Genomic DNA, 20,031 nt, shown 5'->3' on the forward strand with positions numbered 1-20,031 from the left:
CGGCTAACCCCAATCTATTCACCAAGCTAAACAAGTACAATGGAGGAATGGTGACATTTGGGGACAATAGCAAAGGAAAAATCATTGGCATCGGTGAAATCACCATTGGAGGTACAATCATATCCAATGTATGCCTAGTTGACAATTTAAAGTATAATTTGCTTAGTGTGAGTCAACTATGTAATATAGGATATAGTGTCATTTTCAAAACCTCTCATTGCTTAGTGAAAAATTCAAATGATAAGACTATTTTGAAAGCAATTAGGAAAAATAATATCTATATCTGCTTATTGGATGAAGCTAATTCTAGTAATACATGTCTTGTGTCAAATGATGTTGATCCCTACCTATGACATAGAAAATTAGGACATGTTAATATAAAAGTGATTAAGACCATTGCATCTAAGAATTTAGTTAGAAACTTACCCAAACTCAAATTTGAAAAAAATCATGTATGTGATGCTTGTCAAAGAGGAAAACAAACCAAGGTATCTCATAAATCTAAAAATGAAGTGTCTACCACTAGACCCTTAGAACTACTACACTTGGACTTGTTTGGACCTATTACTACACCTAGCCTAGGCGGTTCAAGTTACACCTTTGTAATAGTTGATGATTTCTCTCGTTTCACATGGACTCTATTTTTAAAATAGAAAGATGAAGCCTTTGATGAATTTGCATCTCTATGTAAGAGAATACAAAACCAAAAGGGATATCTCATAACAACCATTAGAAGTGATCATGGAGGAGAATTTGACAATCTCAACCAATTTGGGAGTTATTGCAATGAACAAGGCATAATCCATAACTTCTCCGCTCCTAGAACACCTCAATCCAATGGGGTGATTGAAAGAAAGAATAGATCACTCCAAGAGACCGCTAGAACAATGATAAATGAATACTCTCTTTCAAAATATTTTTGGGCCAAAGCGGTCAATACGGCTTGCTATGTGTTAAATCGTGTGTTAATTAGACCTATATTACTCAAAACACCCTATGAACTCTATCATAATAAACTACCTAAAGTTGATTACTTTAAAGTGTTTGGGTGTATATGCTATATATTGAATACTAAGGATAACTTAGGAAAATTTGATGCTAAAGCCGATGATGGCATTTTCCTTGGATACTCTTCAAATAGTCGAGCCTATAGAGTCTTCAACAAGAAAAACTTGATTATTGAAGAATCAATGAATATAAAATTTGATGAATCTCTTCCTAAAGATAGACACAAGCCATTGGTTGATGATGATGATACATTTGTTGAGATTAGGGAGAGCATCGAAAATTTCTCTCTAAAAGAACCCGAAGACCAACCAAAGGATCTACCCAAAGAGGTTAGACCTTGGAAAGACCATCCCTTGGATCACGTCATTGGAGACTTAGACAAAAGAATCCAAACTAGATCTAAAACTCAAGACATTTGCAATAATGTTGCTTTCATATCCAAAATTGAACCTAAAAACATAAAAGAAGCATTGGAAGATAGTGATTGGATAGTAGCTATGCAAGAAGAGCTCCATCAATTTGAAAGAAACAATGTTTGGGAGCTTGTCCCAAAACCCAAGAATCATTCTATTATAGGAGCCAAATGGGTGTTTAGAAACAAACTGGATGAAGATGGATCAATCATTAGAAACAAGGCTAGATTAGTTGTCAAAGGATATAATCAACAAGAAGGGATAGATTTTGATGAAACCTATGCACCGGTAGCAAGACTGGAATCTATTAGAATGCTACTTGCTTTTGCATGTCATAAAAATTTTAAGCTGTACCAAATGGATGTCAAAAGTGCTTTTTTAAATGGCTTTATCAGGGAGGAAGTATATGTTGCACAACCTCCCGGATTTGAGGATACAAAATATCCGGATCATGTCTTCAAACTTAACAAAGCTCTCTATGGACTCAAACAAGCTCCTAGAGCTTGGTATGAGAGATTGAGTGAATTCCTAATCCAAAGTGGATTTCAAATGGGTAAGGTTGATATAACTTTGTTTGTGAAACATAAAGGAAAAGACTCTATTATTGTGCAAATATATGTTGATGATATTATATTTGGATCCACCAATGAAAATCTTTGTGTTGAATTTAGCAAATGCATGAGTGATGAATTTGAAATGAGTTTGATGGGTGAACTTAATTTTTTCTTAGGACTTCAAATTAAGCAAACCAAAAATGGAATCTTTATATGTCAAACTAAATACACTAAAGAACTTCTCAAGAAATTTGATTTTGATGGACAAAAGTCATCTAGCACCCCCATGAGTACCTTTCTAAGGCTATCTAAAGATGAGGAAGGTACTCCCATAGACCCTACATGCTATAGAGGCATGATTGGCAGCCTTCTATATCTCACCGCTAGTAGGCCGGACATCATGTTTAGCGTGTGTGCTTGTGCTAGATTCCAAGCCAACCCAATGCAATCCCACTTTAGTGCCGTTAAAAGGATCTTTAAATATCTTAAAGGTACTACAAATGTAGGATTATGGTACCCAATGAACCAAAATTTTGATTTAATAAGCTTTTCGGATGCCGACTTTGCAGGTGCCATCTTGATCGCAAGAGTACAAGTGGCACATGTCACTTCTTAGGATCTTGCTTGGTTTCATGGTTTAGCAAGAAACAAAACTCTGTTGCTCTTTCCACTCACGGCCGAGTACATTACGGCGTAGGTGTTGTGCCCAAGTCCTTTGGATGAGGCAAACTCTCATGGACTATGGGATACATTTTGGTTCATCTCCAATTAATTGCGACAATACAAGTGCAATCAATTTAAGCAAAATCCCATTCTCCATTCAAGAGCCAAACATATTGATATTAGGCATCACTTTCTTAGAGACACAGTTCAAAAAGGGAAAATTGTTCTAAAATACATTGAAACTGAAAAACAACTTGCAGACATCCTCACCAAGCCATTAAGTGAAGAGAGATTCTGCTATTTGAGGAGAGAACTTGGGATCTGCAACCCTTTTGAGTAAAGTGAAATCCTCAAAAAGCCCAAAAAGCAGGCTGTTAGAGAATTCTGGGCTAAAATCCCATAAAATCCCTGTTTTTGACCTGTCGGTCGACTGACAGACTCATGTAGGTCGATCGACACGAAAAATTTTCGTTTTTAAACAAGAACCGAGAGGATCTTTTCATTTCCCTCTTCTTTTGTTCGAGACCTCTCCTCTCCAAAACCCTTTTTCTCTGAACTCCAAGGCAAAACCCTACAAAATCCCTTGAGATTTCACCAAATCCAAGCCCCAAATCACTCTTCCTACACAATCTACCCACTTCCAATCCAAAAATCTCTATTTCTCTCAAATCTCTAAAAGCCCTAGGTTTCAAATGGCTCCAAAGCAAAGCAAGGGCAAGCAACCAAAGAAGAAAGCCAAAGTTGGAGAGAGCTTTGCAGCATATGACAAGTCTCTCTTCATCTCCGAAGAAGCCTCTATTCTCTAGGGAAGATTTGAGAAGAGAAAGGTTGACAAGGAAAGAACTGTAAGAGTTTCTCAATTCCTTGACTATGACATTGAAGAATATTTTAAATATTTGGGTTGGGAAAATACCTTAATTTATGTTGATCCCTACTATCCTGACCTTGCCAGACACTTTTCTGTAACCGAGAACCCAAATAGTGGATGATAGGCTTGCCATCACATCCCTAGTAAAGGGTGTTCCCATCATGTTCACTTATGAAGATCTAGGAGAGATCATGGGAATTCCCACCTTAGGAGATATGAGATATCTTCCTCCCAAAGGGGATGCCAAAACCTTTATGAATGTTGATGAAATTTATGGTGCCATCATGAAAGACTATGTTGGGTTTGAACCAACTGTTAAAGCTATCAAACTTCATGAACTACCCAGGATGATCAGTTTCATTGTAAGCTACAACATCTTGCCCAAAGGAGGCCATAGAGACCAAGTCAATCCCTTTCAAGCCTACATTACTTGGTGTCTTGTCACCGCCAATCCTATCAATCTTCCATATGTGATTATGAAGACCATGGAACACTGTGCGATTACCTCATTATAGGGGAAACCTTCCATATGGCGGACTCATAAGCGCCATCCTTAAGTTCCATGAGGTGGATCTCTCCGGGGAATTCATTGACCCCAAGATGCTTGACATTGACTCATCCACCATCAAGAAGATGAAGCTGGGTTTTGTTGCGGCTCCTTCTTCACACCAAGCCCGAAGGAAGCGAGCTACCCAACATGTCACAGGTGACGAGCGAGTCACAAGAAGAGGACGGCGGTGAGGATGAAGACTATGTTGGTGAACCCTCGGGGACTATGTCACAGAGGAGAATTTTCAAGTTTTGCCAACAACTTGACACCCGCTGAAGGGCTTTGATGATCACTTCACCTCTTCCACAAAGATCAAGAAGAGATTCTTCGCATCCAAAAGGAGAACCAAGTGATCTTGCAGCGTCTCAATCTGCATTTCTTTCCTCCTCCTCCATAGTAGAGATAGTTGACATCACTGACTTTATATTAGAACTCTTGATATGTACTTTTGTGGCATACTTTTAAAACATGGAACTTCTATTTTGAAGCATGTGATGTTTTTAAAATTACCACTTTATTGGGCTTCATATTATTTGCTCTCTATTCTTCTAACTATGTAGGAAGTCATTTTCTTAGGGGGAGCCACCCTAAGATTGTTTTTGCTTGTCCTTGGTTACTAGCACTGGCTCAGGGGGAGCTACTCATGCTCTACACCTCCTTTTTGTGTTGACAAAAGGGGGAGAAGTTATTATTATGATTCAAATATTCATATTATGTGATAATGAATATATATGCATATATGATATGCATATTTATCTCTACCTTGAATTATGATTCAAATAATCATATGATGTATGATAATGCATATTCATCTTGAGTTACATGCCCACATGAGTAATGCATATATGTATCTTGAATTGCATGCATACATGAGTAATGCATATTTTGAATCACATGTTTGTCATCATCAAAAAGGGGGAGATTGTTGGAAAACACATTCCTCCATAAACTGATTTTGATGATAACAAACATAAAGATTAATACTAATATTCCAATCTTTAAGCAAGCTTCATAGTCAGACGTTGGAAGCATCAAGCATCCAGGAAAGACTTGATCAATGGAGCTCACAACAAAAGAGTTAAGGAAAAGAAGAAATTTGAAGATTGAGGAACATCTTCTAAAGGAAGCCAAGAATTAACAAGACAAAGACTCTCCAAGAAGATTCAAGTGCATTAGAACACATTTCGTTACATGTGCATATCACATTGCACACACATTGCATTCACATGTAAGAGACCCTAGGAGGAACTCATTCCCATGCCCTAGACTCAAGAAACATGGCCATTAAAGTGTTAGACAAAAACCTATGAAGTCCCAAGCAAGCTGGACCAAAAATCCCCTTGACAGACAATAAAAAATAGGACAAATGCAATGTCGACCTCACGACTGAGCCGTCGGTCGACCTACGAATATAAAAAAACACACCTATTTCCAGTAGCTCATGTCGGTTGCAACCGACAGAATTATAGGTCGACCGACACTTGTAGGTCGATCCATAGGTCGACCGACAATCGACCTACAGCCCCAAACTTGGCCTTAACGGCTAGTTTTTGATGGTCGACCGACAACCTTTATAGGTCGACCGACAGTCTAAAAATATGACAGTTTTATATCCGTTGGAGAACAAACAAACTCCAACTTTTGGCTTTATAAAACACATCCAAACAAGAAACAAAACACATCTTTTGATAGAAAAAGTGCATAGTACATTTGTGAAAGTACAAAAGTGAAAATTTATCATTGAGCTAAATTATTCAATTCAAGCTCTTCAAAGAGATTTTACCAAGCTCTTAACTCTCCACTCTCTCCAACTCATGCCATCAAGGAGAATCATCTAGGAGACTCAAGGTGCATCACTCTCATTCATATCATTGAGCACCATCACTCAAAGGGTAAAAGTGTCACTACTCTTTGATAGGTATTTATACCAAACTTCTATTGTATTTACTTGTTTATGCTTTTGATTTGATAAAGCATTGTTGTATTAATCTAGACCGTACTTAGATTAGTACAAGGACCCTCTCATCCTTAAGAGATTGAAAGGATACTCTTGTCCTGGAACTAAGATTGTAAGGATCCTCTTATCCTGTTAAAAAGAGTTGTAAATGTGTCATTTTCCCACCTATTGTATTGAAAGGGAAATACTAGTGGAATTCTCTCAAGGTTGAGAGGAGTGGATGTAGGCTAAATTAGCCGAACCACTATAAATCTTGTGCCTCATTTACTTCTGCTTTTTATATTTAATATAAGTGTGCAACCAATCGAAAAAGAGGCAAAATCCACTAGTGGTAACCTATTCACCCCCCTCTAGGTTACCCAACAGCTTCAGCAGCTGCCACCCGTCAAAGAACAATGGTCGCTCCCTCAGGCAATAAGCCATGTAGAGAACTCTGTGAGATTGACTCTGGCCTTGGCACAAGATTTGTGTGGGACTCCTCCTTCTTCTCCTAACCGTGGAAGCAGGGAACACTATGCATGGATAAAGGCACACGATGATTTCATCCTCTGTCATGTCAATGGAGAAGGATTGATCAGTGATCCAATAGGGAACATTCACCTAGTCATTTCAAGTCCTGAAGAGAGCTCGGAAGGTTCTGATTCATAAGAAGAAGAGAAGAACCGCAACTTTTACAAGTCCTTGGCGGAAGCAAAAAGAATGTACCAAGTTGCTTTAAGGACCTTTCAGGCTATAGATCAGCTAATGCCTGAAGAACCAGTGAAACCTGATCATCACTCCATGGTCCAACAGATTACCAAGAAACAAGAAACTTTGTATGAAATCCTAGGCCAAGCTCAGAAGTCTATCGTAGCCCTGGCAGATAAGGACTAAGAAGTAAAAAAGCGGGATCGCTCTAAGGGCCCCATTATCATCACAGATAGCGACGTGGAAGAAGATAGCCTCTGCTCGGTCAAACTAATCATCAAGGAGAGGATCTCAGAAGTCACATAAACTAGAAGTGGGAAGAATTTTAAAAATAAAGGATTAACGGTAGAGAAGTACCAGCCGAAGCCAAGTGTCAAGCCAAAAAATCATGTGTTAAACTAGTTAAAGAAGGCCCAAGCCAATATCTCGATCTGGGGATTGTTGATGGCCTCACCAACTCACCGAGAAGCTGTTTTGAAGGCTCTCACCAAGGTGCAGATGCCTATAGAAATGGGACCAGAGGAATTGTCTCACATAGTAGAGGCTACCTATGCCATCCAGTCACTCTTTTTCTTAGAGGAGGACTTACTTCCTGGAGGAAAAAATCATAACAGGACACTTTACATCACTGTGGAATGTAACAAAAATCAAGTCCCTCAAGTTGTAATTGACAATGGATCCGCTCTCAATGTGATGCCCCTAAAAGCTGCAAGATGCATGGGTTTACCCCTAGACAAAATGAAGCCATCCAGTCAGACCATCAGGGCATATGATAATTCCAGGAGGGAAGTGATCGGGATTCTTACCATCAGTATCAAGGTAGGGCCTGCCTGTTTCACTATAGATTTCCAGGTCATCGATATTCAGGCATCTTTCAACATGCTGTTTGGAAGACCATGGTTACATTCAACCGGAGTCCTAGCATCAAGCCTCCATCAAAAGTTGAAGTTCATACATGACCAAAAGGTAATTACCATTTTTGGGGATTCGGAGATGGTATATACTCTGGCCAACATAGAGGTGGGTCGTTTGCTCTTACCAGAAGTGCAATTGGGAGGATTTGAAATCGACAACATTTGCATCACTTCTGCAAGCGAAGAAAATTTAATCCCAGCAAAGTTTCCGATGACATGGAGTAAGGCCTCTGTAAAAATCATGAAGCAAATGGAGTATTTTCCAGGGTTAGGATTGGGAAAGAATCAGCAAGGAGTCCCGACGTTCCTAAAAATACAAGCCAATGCCAACTGTCATGGTCTGGGTTTTGATCCAAGAAGAAATTTGAACAATACCTTTGGAAACATCCCCTACTTTAAAACTCTGAATGGTTACTTCATGAAAGAAGGAGAGAACTTCCCTTATTGCAGAAACCATGAGCCATGGTTTGATCAAGAGGAGGGCAAGCGTCAACCAGGGTTTGAGATATTCTTCAAAGACGAGATAAACTAGGTGGCCATGGAACTGGACCAAGTAAGTAAGGAAGAAGTCCAAGAAGTTCAAGAAATTGACGGACTGTTCGAAATAGTCGTGATCATTGAGGAAGAAGAAGGACCATCACCTCAGCTTCTTATACAACCTCTTCAAGGATCCATAGCAAACTGGGCATGGATAATAGAAGATTTCCATATTATTGAGTATGAAGTTGTAGCCAGCTCTGATTTAGTCCTGTCTGAGTCTGTTTCTGAATCTATATTTGCTTTCCGTAAGGAAGTTAGAAACTTCCAGTCTATTGAGTCCGTTTGTACTCCCTCTTTTATCATGAATGAAATTGCTAATTCCGAGTACGACATATCTTCTTCGTCTTTTTATTCTTCTAAGGACGATGATGTCCTCGAACATCACAACTTGTTGGAACAACTGGAGCAAAAAAAACGCAACCCATCCGAGAGGACACTCATCTTATAAATCTAGGAACTGACCAATGCCCTTAAATGATCAAAATTGGTTCTTCTCTCAATAGTGATGAAGTATCCCGAATGACCTCTCTCCTCAAGGAATTCGAGGAAGTCTTTGCTTGGTCCTACAAGGACATGCCTAGCATTGACCCAGAAATCATACAGCATAGGCTATCTACACACCCAGACGCTCGCCCTGTCAAGCAGAAGCTAAGACAGAGGTGACCAGAATGGAGTGAGAAGATTAGGGAAGAAGCCATCAAGCAATGGAACACGGGATTCCTCCAAGTGACTCAATACCCTCAGTGGTTGTCCAATATTGTCCCGGTCCCCAAGAAAGATGGGAAAGTCAGAAGGTGCATTGATTTCTGCGACCTAAATAAGGTCAGCCCCAAGGACGATTTCCCATTACCCCATATCGACATATTGGTCTACAACACAGCCGATCATGCCTTACTGTCATTCATGGATGGATTCTCTGGATACAATTAAATTAGCATGTGTCCAAAAGACCGAGAAAAGATGGCTTTCACCACACCATGGGGGACATTTTGCTACAAGGTAATGCCTTTTAGGTTAAAGAATGCTGGGGCAACTTATCAAAGAGTAGCTACGGCCATACTGCATGACATGATACACAAAGAAGTGGAGGTATATGTTGATGACATGATAGTCAAATCAGCTGACCAACAAGGCCATTTTGCAGCATTGAGAAAATTCTTTGAAAGAATAAAAGAATACAAGCTGAGATTGAACCCCCAGAAGTGTGTGTTTGGAGCAAGAGCAGGCAAGCTATTGGGATTTCTCGTTAGTGAAAGAGGAATAGAGGTGGATCCTGACAAAATAAAAGCCATCACAGAAATACCACCACCAAGGACGGAGAAAGAAGTACGAGGATTTTTGGGCCGTATCCAATACATCAGCAGGTTCATATCTCGCTTGACTGCAACATGTGAGCCCATCTTCAAGCTTTTGAGAAAGAAGGAACCAAAAGAATGGAATGATAAGTGTCAGGATGCCTTCATGAAAATCAAGGATTATTTGGTCCATCCCCCTATACTTATCCCGCCAATACTAGGTGAGCCGTTGCTATTATACCTATCGGTGGAGGAAGCGTCAATAGGGTCGATGATGGCCAGATTGATCAGAGAGATGGGAAGAACATGAGATTTATTACCTAAGCAGAAAATTGTTGGAGTATGAAACTCGCTATACTCCAGTGGAGAAGACGTGTACTTCTTTGGTCTGGGTAACTAAGAGACTAAGGCATTACATGATCTCACATCCAGTCAAGCTTGTTTCAAGAATGGACCCGATTAAATATCTCTTTAAGAAATCGGTACTGACTAGAAGGATGGCCAGGTGACTGTTGTTGCTATCAGAATTTGACATAACATATGTCAACCAAAAGTCCATAAAAGGGCGAGCTATCTCGGATCACTTGGCAGCATATCCTGTAGGGTCAGACTCACGATCGACAGAGGATTCTTTCCCAAATGAAGACTTATGTCATGTGGCAGAAGATCAAGAATGACAGTTGTATTTCGATGGAGCTACGAATCAAAAAGGATTTGGGGCAAGAGTTTTACTTGTAACCCCTGAAGACTTTTACTTACCGATGGCATTCCGTTTGGAGTTCAGTTGCACCAACAACATTACGGAATACGAAGCTTGTGCCATTGGCTTGGAGTTGGCATTATCTGTAGGAGTGGAAAAGATCAAAGTTTTTGGAGATTCATCCGTTGTGATCTGTCAAACTCAAGGGAAGTGGAGGACCAGGGACGAAAAGTTAAAGCCCTACCAAGTATATTTGGAACAACTGGCCAAATGCTTCAAAGAAATCTCTTTTGAATACCTACCCAGAGATAGCAATCGCTTTGCAGACGCCTTGGCTACTTTAGCATCCATGGTGGAATGTAATCCTCGGGATAGGATCCGACCTTTCCCGATAGAAAGAAGGACTGGCCCGACATATGGAGAGCCAGTCAATATGCTCACTGAGGATGGAAGACCTTGGTACGCCCCAATTGTTGATTACCTTAGAGAAAGGAGGTACCCCGAGCATTTCTCGGAAAGAAAGAAAAGGCATCTGCGAAAATATGCCACTCAATTCATCCTCCAAGGAAGCCTGCTGTATAAAAGGTCTTATGATGGCATCCAACTGGTATGTGTGGATGAAGAGCAAGCTCAAACCATCATGAAGGAAATCCACCAAGGAATATGCGGACCGCACATGAATGCAAAGATGCTTGCTAAGAAGATCCTCAGGATGGGGTATTATTGGGCAACAATGAAAGCTAATTGCGCTGCCTTTGTCAAGAGGTGCCATCAATGTCAGATATTTTCCAACATCATCCATATTTCTCCAACAGAGTTGCATTTGTTGAACGCCCCTTGGCCATTCTCTACTTGGGGAATTGATGTAATTGGGAAAATAACTCCCAAAGCCTCTAATGGACATGAATTTATTCTGGTCACCATTGACTATTTCACGAAGTAGGTGGAGGCTCAATCTTACGTAGTCCTGACTGCCGCCAAGGTGGCAAAGTTCATAAAAGAAAACATCATTTGCAAATATGGTGTGCCTCAGCAATTGATTTCGGATCAAGGCTTGCATTTTTGAGAAAAAAGTGGAGGAACTCTATACCAAGTTTGGCATTGCAAGGCATAAGTCCACTACTTACCAACCTCAAACTAATGGAGTAGTCGAAGCAACCAATAAAAATATAAAGGCCATATTACAGAAAATGGCAGATACGCATAATGGCTGGGCTGAGAAGCTTCCGTTGGCCTTATGGGCTTATCGAACATCAATTCGAACCTCTACTGGGGCAACTCCATACTCTCTGGTATACGGAGTAGAGGCTGTACTGCCTGTAGAAATTCAAGTCCCCTCCCTTCAAGTTTTACTCGACAGTCAATTGCCAGAAGGAGAATGGGTGAGGGCTAGATATGAAGAGTTCAATCTCTTGGATGAAAAAAAGATGAAAGCCATGGATAGTCTCAAGAAATACTAACAAAGAATGGCCAGGACATTCAATAAAGGGGTACGCCCTCGAAACATCGAAGAAGGAGATTTGATCTTAAGAGAGCAAAGGGCCCCGATTCATGATCCGAGAGGAAAGTTCCGGTCCAATTGGAGCGGCCCTTACAAAGTCAAAGCCATATTACTAGGCCAGGCAGTTCAACTCGCTGACCTTGATGGGGAGGATCTTTGGGGATTAGTCAACATGGATCAATTGAAGAAATACTTTGTCTAAGTTTCTAAAGTAACTGGAACTACGTCCGACCTAATTCCTCTCGGGGGATACATAGGCAACTCGACATCTCGAGTGCGGTCTAAAAAAAAATGCCAAGAATATATAATAAAAAAAAAGAAGAGAGGAGCATTGTGTTAGTCTATTTCATGACCCTGCCAACCGACGTTCCCCTGTAAATATGGTAAATCCCATCATTTGGCCTCCAAAACCCATCCTTTTGACTTATAGTATACTTAGGGTTGTTAAGGGCTGGCTATTAGCTGAAGACTTATTAATGTCCAGGGAACTAATGAGATCCTTAATTTAGGTATCATGCAAGACCCAAAGAAAGAAGGGCTAGACGAGCAATTACGTCGATGGGCTCTCTGTATTTATATGGAGGGCCCCACGTTGCTGGACGACCTCAATTTATCGATACTTGGGAGAATTCGATGTTTCAAGCTCCACCATGACTTACTCAGAGAAGCCTCCAGATGTTGGGATCCTCAATTGCATGTCTTCCATTTCAAAAAAGTCAAGCTGACCCCAACTATTGAAGAATTTTGGGCTTGCATGTTAGCACCTCCTCGAGGAAAGTTGTTCCTCCCAACCCTGCAGAAAGAACAACTTTTCAAAGCTCTGGAAGAATTCTTCATCATGGATAGGAAGGAGATAAAGCAGATTCTCAATTATGACAAGGTGGATACGTTAAAGGTTGTGAAGATCTTTAGTAACAACAGGGCTGAAAAAGAAGATCAAATCCAGTGCAGAAAGCAAGCGTACCTCTTCTCTATGATCGGAAAGTACCTACTGACAGCTCCAGGAAGGGGCATGTCTCCAATGATTGCAGGAGTCGTTGAACAAGTGGAAGAAGGATGTGACATTGGTCCCACAGTTTTGGCAGAGACTTCCAAAGGGTTTGATATCATGTGCCAATCTCAAAAATATGGAACGGACGTCTTCCATAGATCTTCGACAGTTTTCCAAATGTGGCTGAGGAAAAATTAAGATTAGTGGAGCCAATTCCTCTCGCCTCCGACCTATGCATTATCAAGTGAAGAGAGAAAAATCAGAATTTCACGAGGTCCAAGATTGGAAAGAATACTTGGATAAAAAGGATGCTCGAGGAATCCAATGGGACTGCCCATGGATGAAGACCAAGATGGAAGTACCAGTGATGCCTGGATGCAATTACATGAGATTCATGGGCCTGACTCACACCAGTTTTTATGTTCCCTCCTTGGTGTCTCCAAAGCAGAAACAATTTGAGTTGGAGAACTTTAGAGCTCTAGAGGTTTTGACTCAAGAAGTGGTGATTCTGTTATCGGAAATATGGAGGAAAAATGTTGTAAACAAGTGATATCAAGTCAATGTTTAGTTTGTCCTTTCCCAATGTAGTTGAGTCACCTATCAATGGAATTTGTGCTTCTAAAGAAAAGAGAGACTACTATATTATGATACAAATGTGCATACACAAAAAGGAAGGAAATGTACAAATGATACAAGTAGTCACAATCATCCATAAAAAAAAAAAACAAAATGTATATAACAAAAAAAAAGGAGGGGGGCGGCCTGTCACTCGTGATAATAATCATCCACCGAGAGGCTCGCCCCCGCATCCCCGACCGTATCTCGGTCCAAGCAGAGGGCCTCGATCTCGACTCTGGCCTGAGTCAGCTCAGCTCTACATCTCTCAAACTCGAGTCGTTGCTTCTCCAACTCAGCCCGAAGAAGCGCATCCTGCTCTCTCTGAAAAGGGAAAAGAAACAAACAATAAGTGAAAAGCAAGCGAAAAAAAAGAAAAGAAGAGGTGGGCACAAAGGAACTCACCAGTCGGTGCATCATCTCCCCTTGAGAGATGATGATCTCATCAAGGCTGGACATCATACGCCGCCTATCGGCGTATCAATCTGCAGTCACCTATAGAAACTAAAAGGGGTTGAAGGTTTCTTTGCCTAAAAAATAAAATGTACAAATAAAATGCAATAAATAATTAAACTTACCCCGTCATATGGTAAAGGAAGACCTAGGACACGGTCTGCTGCCCTAAGGGGTGCCAACTCGACATCTGGCATACTCAGATCATCGGGTCTGAGGAACCACGGGCGGTAGCAGGGGATGTGATCATCCAGACCTACTAACCACATAGGAGGGACTCCACCAAAGGTCCCTGCCTCGGAGTCGGCCCCTACCGTCCGAGAGGCATGTGAGGACCGCCCACGACCAAAGCTCCCAGGAATGAGTGGTCGGGCTGGGTACTGCAAAAGAATAGGAGCCGGTTAGCCTAAGTCAAATAGAAAAAGAAGGGTAGTGAATACTTACCCGAGGACCCTCCGGGGTCAGATGGATGCAGACAGTCTCTCTCTAGAGAAATGCTGGGTAATCTCCAGCGACAACCAGCTACGCAGCAGGCTTGCCTGCCCTCAGACGTTGGATCTCCTCCGGCTCCAAAAGGCGAGGAGTGTGCATCTGAGCTAGAGGGAGATGGGGGACGAGTCTCTCTCAGACCACTGCAAAGACACCCTCTCTCCCAAATAAAAGGAGAACCCCCACGAGCGCTGAAAGAGGACTCGTCGAGAGCAGAGAGTGACTGCCCGAGCAAACAAGCCCGACTCAAGAAGGTACTCCAAAAAGTATGGGCGAAGGGAGACCTGCCAAGCAAAAAAAAAAAAAAAAAAAAAAACAAAAGGTGTTAATAATAAAAAAAATAGGCAATAAGTAACAATAAAAGGGATTGGTTTTGGACTTACATCCGCAAGCCGCAACTCGTTCAGGGGACCCCGAACCGAAGGAAGGTCTTTGTGAAGACCGCTCTTCAGAAGAATCCCCTTAGACCATCACTTGGCCCAAGGGAAAGTAGCACCTGAGTCCTCTCCTCCCTTGAAGATGGGAGCACGGAAGGATAGACCACAATCCCCTCCACATCCCATTCCGAACTAGACGAGCCAGAAGGCAACGAGTGAAGTTAGAGGAAGAGGAAAGCTATGTTGACAACTTTTAGCTACAAGCCCAACTAGCGTAATTAAGCCAACCAATAAGCCGATTGCACAAATGCCTTAAAAACTATAGTTGCGGCTAGCTCACTAGTTGATAGAGATGCTGCCCAAGGTTTTTGCGAAAAACGAACTCACTCCGCTCGCCTCTGTTAATCTACCGCTGGCACCCCTGCCCCACCACATGAACTCTTCTGTGCCCTTCTCCTGGGGAGGAGGTTGAAGTAGAAGTGGATGAAAGCTTGGCTCAAATAGCCAAGGTCGGTGGAAAAGGAATAGTAAAGCTTATTTGGATAAAGGAAGCATTCATACTCGACCCTCGTCTAGAAGCCCCTTTCGGGCTCACTTCCTGATAACCCAGCCCACAAAAGGAAATGGCCCCTACCGCACTCTGACTAGACGTGCCAATAACCTCCTGGACACCCCCAAGATCCACAAAGCCAGCCAAAGCTTGGCTTATTGTCTGGCTGAAGAGATCGGGGAGAGCGCCTGCGTCAATGGCATATCACCTCATAGCTCCATGTCTACAAGAGAACAAATGAAGTTAGTAGATCCATGAAGTAATAAGGTTTATAATAATAAAAACAAAAAAGAGCAAGGGAGATTTACCCAAATGACATAAGAGCACCCGATGAGGCTCGGGGAACCTAGCATATAAAGGAGGTGGGCATAAGCCGAACCTCCCCAATCGAGCTCCGCCGCAGCATCAAAGTCCTCAAGAAATCGGCAAAAAGCGAGGTTGACGGTCACAGTCCCGATCATGTCGCTAAACACGACCTCAGCCAACAGATATAGAAGAAAGCACCTGGCCATCTGGTCATGCTCCTCAGAGGGCGATTGGTCTGTCAGCCCCTTCTCCTTCCAATGCCGCCTCATAGCAGTAGCAGGAAGCCCTCTCTGGGTGACAGTGAGCCCAGTCATACGCCCCCAGTAGGTGAAACGATCTACCCGATCCGCCGGGGCTAGTGTCACGGGTGCCCCTCCAAACGGAAGCCCCATAATCATATAAAAGTCGAGAGGTGTGATGGTCACCTCTCCTAGTGGGAGATCAAAGGTGTGGGTGCTCGGCCACCATCTCTCCACTAAAGCCCGAACGGTCAGGCTGTCTAGCTCACGAATGGGGCAAGTAGCAATATGCCCCAATCCGGTCCGTCTCACCCGGGACTGTACCTCCGGGTAGAGCTCACTGTACCACTCTCGTACTCTTACCGTGCCGCAATACTTCTTCGGCATCGGAAGAGCTTTCTCCTGCAAAAAACCAAAAAAAAAATAGTGATTAGATTCCATTAAAAGAAAACCATGATAAAAGAGAGAGAGAGAGAGAGAGAGAGAGAGAGAGAGAGAGAAGGGAAAGGATACCTGATTCGGTATCTGATGGCCTTACCTCGGTTTGCATGCCTAAAAATGTCTGAGTTGATACTTTAAGGTTTTGCCTCGATTTGTGTGCCAAAGGATGCCTGGTTTGGTGTTTGAAGGCCTTACCTAGATTTACGTGCCTAAAAATTAACTGAGTCAATATTTTAAGGTTTCGCCTCAATTTTTATGCCAAAGGATGCCTGATTAGATATCCGATGGCTTTATCTCAATTTACGTGCCTATAAATGCCTGAGTTTATTTTAAGGTTTTGCCTCGTTTCGCATGCCAAAGGATGCTTGGTTCGATGTCTGAAGGCCTTACCTCGGTTCACGTGTCTAAAAGTGCTTGAGTTGATATTTTAAGATTTTGCCTCGATTTGTGTGCCAAAGGATGCCTGATTCGGTATCCGATGGCTTTATCTTGATTTGCGTGCCTATAAATGCCTGAGCCGATATTTTAAGGTTTTGCCTCGATTTACATGCCAAAGGACACCTGATTCGGTATCCGATGGCCTTACCTTGGTTTGCATGCCTAAAAATGCCTGAGTCAATATTTTAAGGTTTTACCTTGATTTGTGTGCCAAAGGACACCTGATTCAGTGTCTGATGGCCTTACCTCGATTTATGTGCCTAAAAAAATGTTCGAGTCGATATTTAAGGTTTTGCCTCGATTTACATGCCAAAGGACACCTAATTCGATATCCGATGGCCTTACCTCGATTTGCATGCCAAAGGACACCTGATTCGGTATCTGATGGCTTTATCTCAGTTTACGTGCCTAAAAATGCTTGAGTCGATATTTTAAGGTTTTGCCTCGATTTGTGTACCAAAGGACACCTAATTCGGTATCCGATGGCCTTATCTTGATTTACGTGCCTAAAAATGCCAACTAAGGTTTTGCCTTGATTTTGCATGCCAAAGGACACCTGATTCGGTATCCGATGGCTTTACCTCGGTTTGCACGCCTAAAAATGCCTGAGCCGGTATTTTAGGGCCTCGCCTCGATTTGCATGCCTAAGGACACCTGGCTCAGTATCCGATGGCTTTACCTCAATTTATGCGCCTAAAAATGCCTGAGTCGGTATTTTAGGGCTCTGCCTCGATTTGCATGCCAAAGGACACCTGATTCGGTATCCAATGGCTTTACCTCAGGTCGCGTGCCTGAAAATGCCTAATTTGGCGTTTTAGGGAATGATCTCGATGTATGTGCCTAGAAGCACCTCAGTGAGGGTTTCAGGGTTTTGCCACGGTTTGCGGTCCTTAAGGGCCCATAACGGCAGTTAATAATTAAAACCTACAATTAAAGCACGAGGTAATAAATAAAATGAGTGCACTTACCTCTGGTAGTCCTCCCTAGATAGCGCAGCAGGCATGACGGGACGTGTCTCACAATGTCGCCCCAAGCAGGTACCAATTTGCTCGATCGTCCTCGCCCCCCGTACCCAGCAACGGACCGTGAGAAGATTGACGGGGCTGTCTACGGAAAGACATATTGCTCGGAAGGTGTAAAAAGTAAGAAAAATTGAAAAATTGGCTGAGTCTGGTAACAAAAACAAGGGATAGAAATGAGGGGGAGGCCCCCTCTATTTATAGAAAACAGGGTAGTGACCATAGCACTGTGGAGGCCCCACCACGGCGCCGTGGGGGATTCCCACAGAACCGTGGTGATGGCCACAGTGCCGTGGACACATCCAAAAAAACAAAAAAACCCTGAAAGGAAAGATGTTTTCAAGAAAAACCCTAAAGGAAAAATATTTTCAAGAAAGGCCCTGAAAAGGGGAAAAACCCTAAGTGTTGAGTAAAAATCCTCATATATAAACTCCAATCATCTATCATGGTTATATAGATGAATCATACTAACTCTTGTTCAAGATGTTAACACCAAGATCAGTCGAGTCCTCTTGCTCTCAATCAAGATCAGTTGAGTCCTCTTGCTCTCAACCAAGATTTGTATGAGTTCTCTTGCTCATTCTTAAGATTGTTTTTAGCGAAATTCTCTATAAGGTGAGGGGAGTGGATGTAGGCAAGTTTTGGCTGAACCACAATAAACCTCTGTTATCAAGATTTGGTTTTTCTCAAGTTTTTCTTTTGAGGTATATCAAAAGATTTCATTGTGATTAATCGTCTATTTTGGCAACTCTGCCGCCTTTGAGCAAAGCGTCAGCAGTACATGCTCTTGGTGGCAAAATTAATTGGTCTTTTGTCTTTATCCTTCGGCTGTTGGCACAGGCCTCGGCATGTGCCAACAGCCAAAGAGGGGCAAACTATAGACACTGAATTTTGTCACCCCCTGGCGATGATGACAACGGGATACAGACGATAGACGTCGCACCCCTCTTCCTTCCAAGACCCAAAAAGACAGAGCCCATGGGCCCAGACATGCCCCAAACATTAAAAAAAAACCCATTTTGGCCCAAAAAGTGGAAAAAAGTGGAACCTCACTGACCATGGCACTGTGGACAGTCCCCCACGGCCCCGTGGTGGGCCCCTCCTGGCCCATGAAGGGGTCCCCCTCCCTTCAAATAGGGGGTTTTTCGGGCAAAGAGACCGTCCCAACTTGTTTTTTAGCCTCTTTTCCCCCAATTCTCTCTCTCTTGAGCGTCCGTTGGAGTGAGACTCCAAAGGCATGGGTAGATCCGTCGATTACCCATTCGAGTAAAGAGCGGTTTTTATCTCTCTACTTCGCTATCCCGTCAGTGTACGGATAACAAAAATCTCCTTCGCAGCCGTTATTCTGTCCATTTATAGATAACGAAAATACATCCAAAAGAGCCGTTACTCTGTTCAAAAAAGTCCGTGTTGACCCATTCGTCCGTCTCCCCCTGAGCCAGGGGATCGCCGAGATCCGAGGTCGCATAGAGGTACATTTATTGTATTTCCATCATTTACAATGTAGTCCTTCGTGTTTTATCGTTCAGTGTATATATTGTAAATGTATGTATAATGTACGCTATGTAATTTCATCATCATAAAGAGAGAATATTTGCCCTTTTAGCATCTATAACAGAAGGACCGATTTTTGCCAGGCAAGATGGGTGCCTAACACCTTCCCATGCTTGTAACCTGACCCCTTACCCGAATCTCTGACCAGACCATATGGAGCTCTGTAGCCCATTTTCGTTCATAACAGATAGGGCTACACCTATTGGGTCCTAGGCCCTAACCCTAGGTGGCGACTCTTCATTTTATTATTTTAATATTTTATGAAGCATGATCCCTACCCCATAATGATATGTCAAAATGATCCCCCCACTTTACCAGACCCAATAGTCTATCGCCAATAAGGCTGAGGAAACCTCATCGCAGAGGACCACGGTACTTACACAAGTGATAATAAAAACAGAAAAAAACCAAACTAGTGAAGCCTTGTCCATAAAGGGGGAACCATGCAAAGAGGTAACACGATCGATGAAAGATGGGGCAGATAAGTGCTCGGTTCTCAGTCCAAAAGGACCAGAAGCCCACACGTGCTTAGTCCAATCACAAGATAAGAAAAGGTGCCAATGGTGGAAAATTCATCTCTATTGTTTATTCATATCATGGATGACTTTAATAATGATCTTTCATGCATGAGAAAGTTCAATGGAATCATGAAATTGAAAATAGCTAACATGTATAGTTTTTTCATGTAATAAGCTGGCTTATGGAGTCCTAGAACATCTATCTCTCTCTCTCTATTTTTGTGCCCACCTAACAAAGGTCCACACGTTTAGTAGTATATATATATTATCCCCCCAAAAAATGTAAAACAACTGTGTTCCATCACTTAATTTTGAATTGCACATGTTTCACTGAAATTTTGTGTTACTGCAGCCAGAAAACAAGTTGTGAAAGACAACCCAAAATCTAGCT

At 42.3% G+C, this 20,031-nt stretch overlaps 1 protein-coding gene across 1 annotated transcript; it reads right to left on the reverse strand.

Annotated features, from left to right (window-relative positions):
* Positions 1-13,406: 13,406 nt before the first annotated feature.
* On the reverse strand, positions 13,407-16,220 carry LOC122638660 (protein MAIN-LIKE 2-like). The gene is made up of 4 exons (XM_043831515.1): positions 16,209-16,220; positions 15,434-16,072; positions 15,334-15,348; positions 13,407-13,580 (listed from the first exon to the last, which is right to left on the reverse strand). The coding sequence occupies exons 1-4, from the start codon at positions 16,218-16,220 to the stop codon at positions 13,407-13,409; spliced, it is 840 nt and encodes a 279-aa protein (XP_043687450.1).
* Between the last annotated feature and the right edge of the window lie 3,811 nt (positions 16,221-20,031).

The sequence above is a fragment of the Telopea speciosissima genome, chromosome 9, assembly GCF_018873765.1.
Source record: "Telopea speciosissima isolate NSW1024214 ecotype Mountain lineage chromosome 9, Tspe_v1, whole genome shotgun sequence".
NCBI classification, from domain to species: Eukaryota; Viridiplantae; Streptophyta; class Magnoliopsida; order Proteales; family Proteaceae; genus Telopea; species Telopea speciosissima.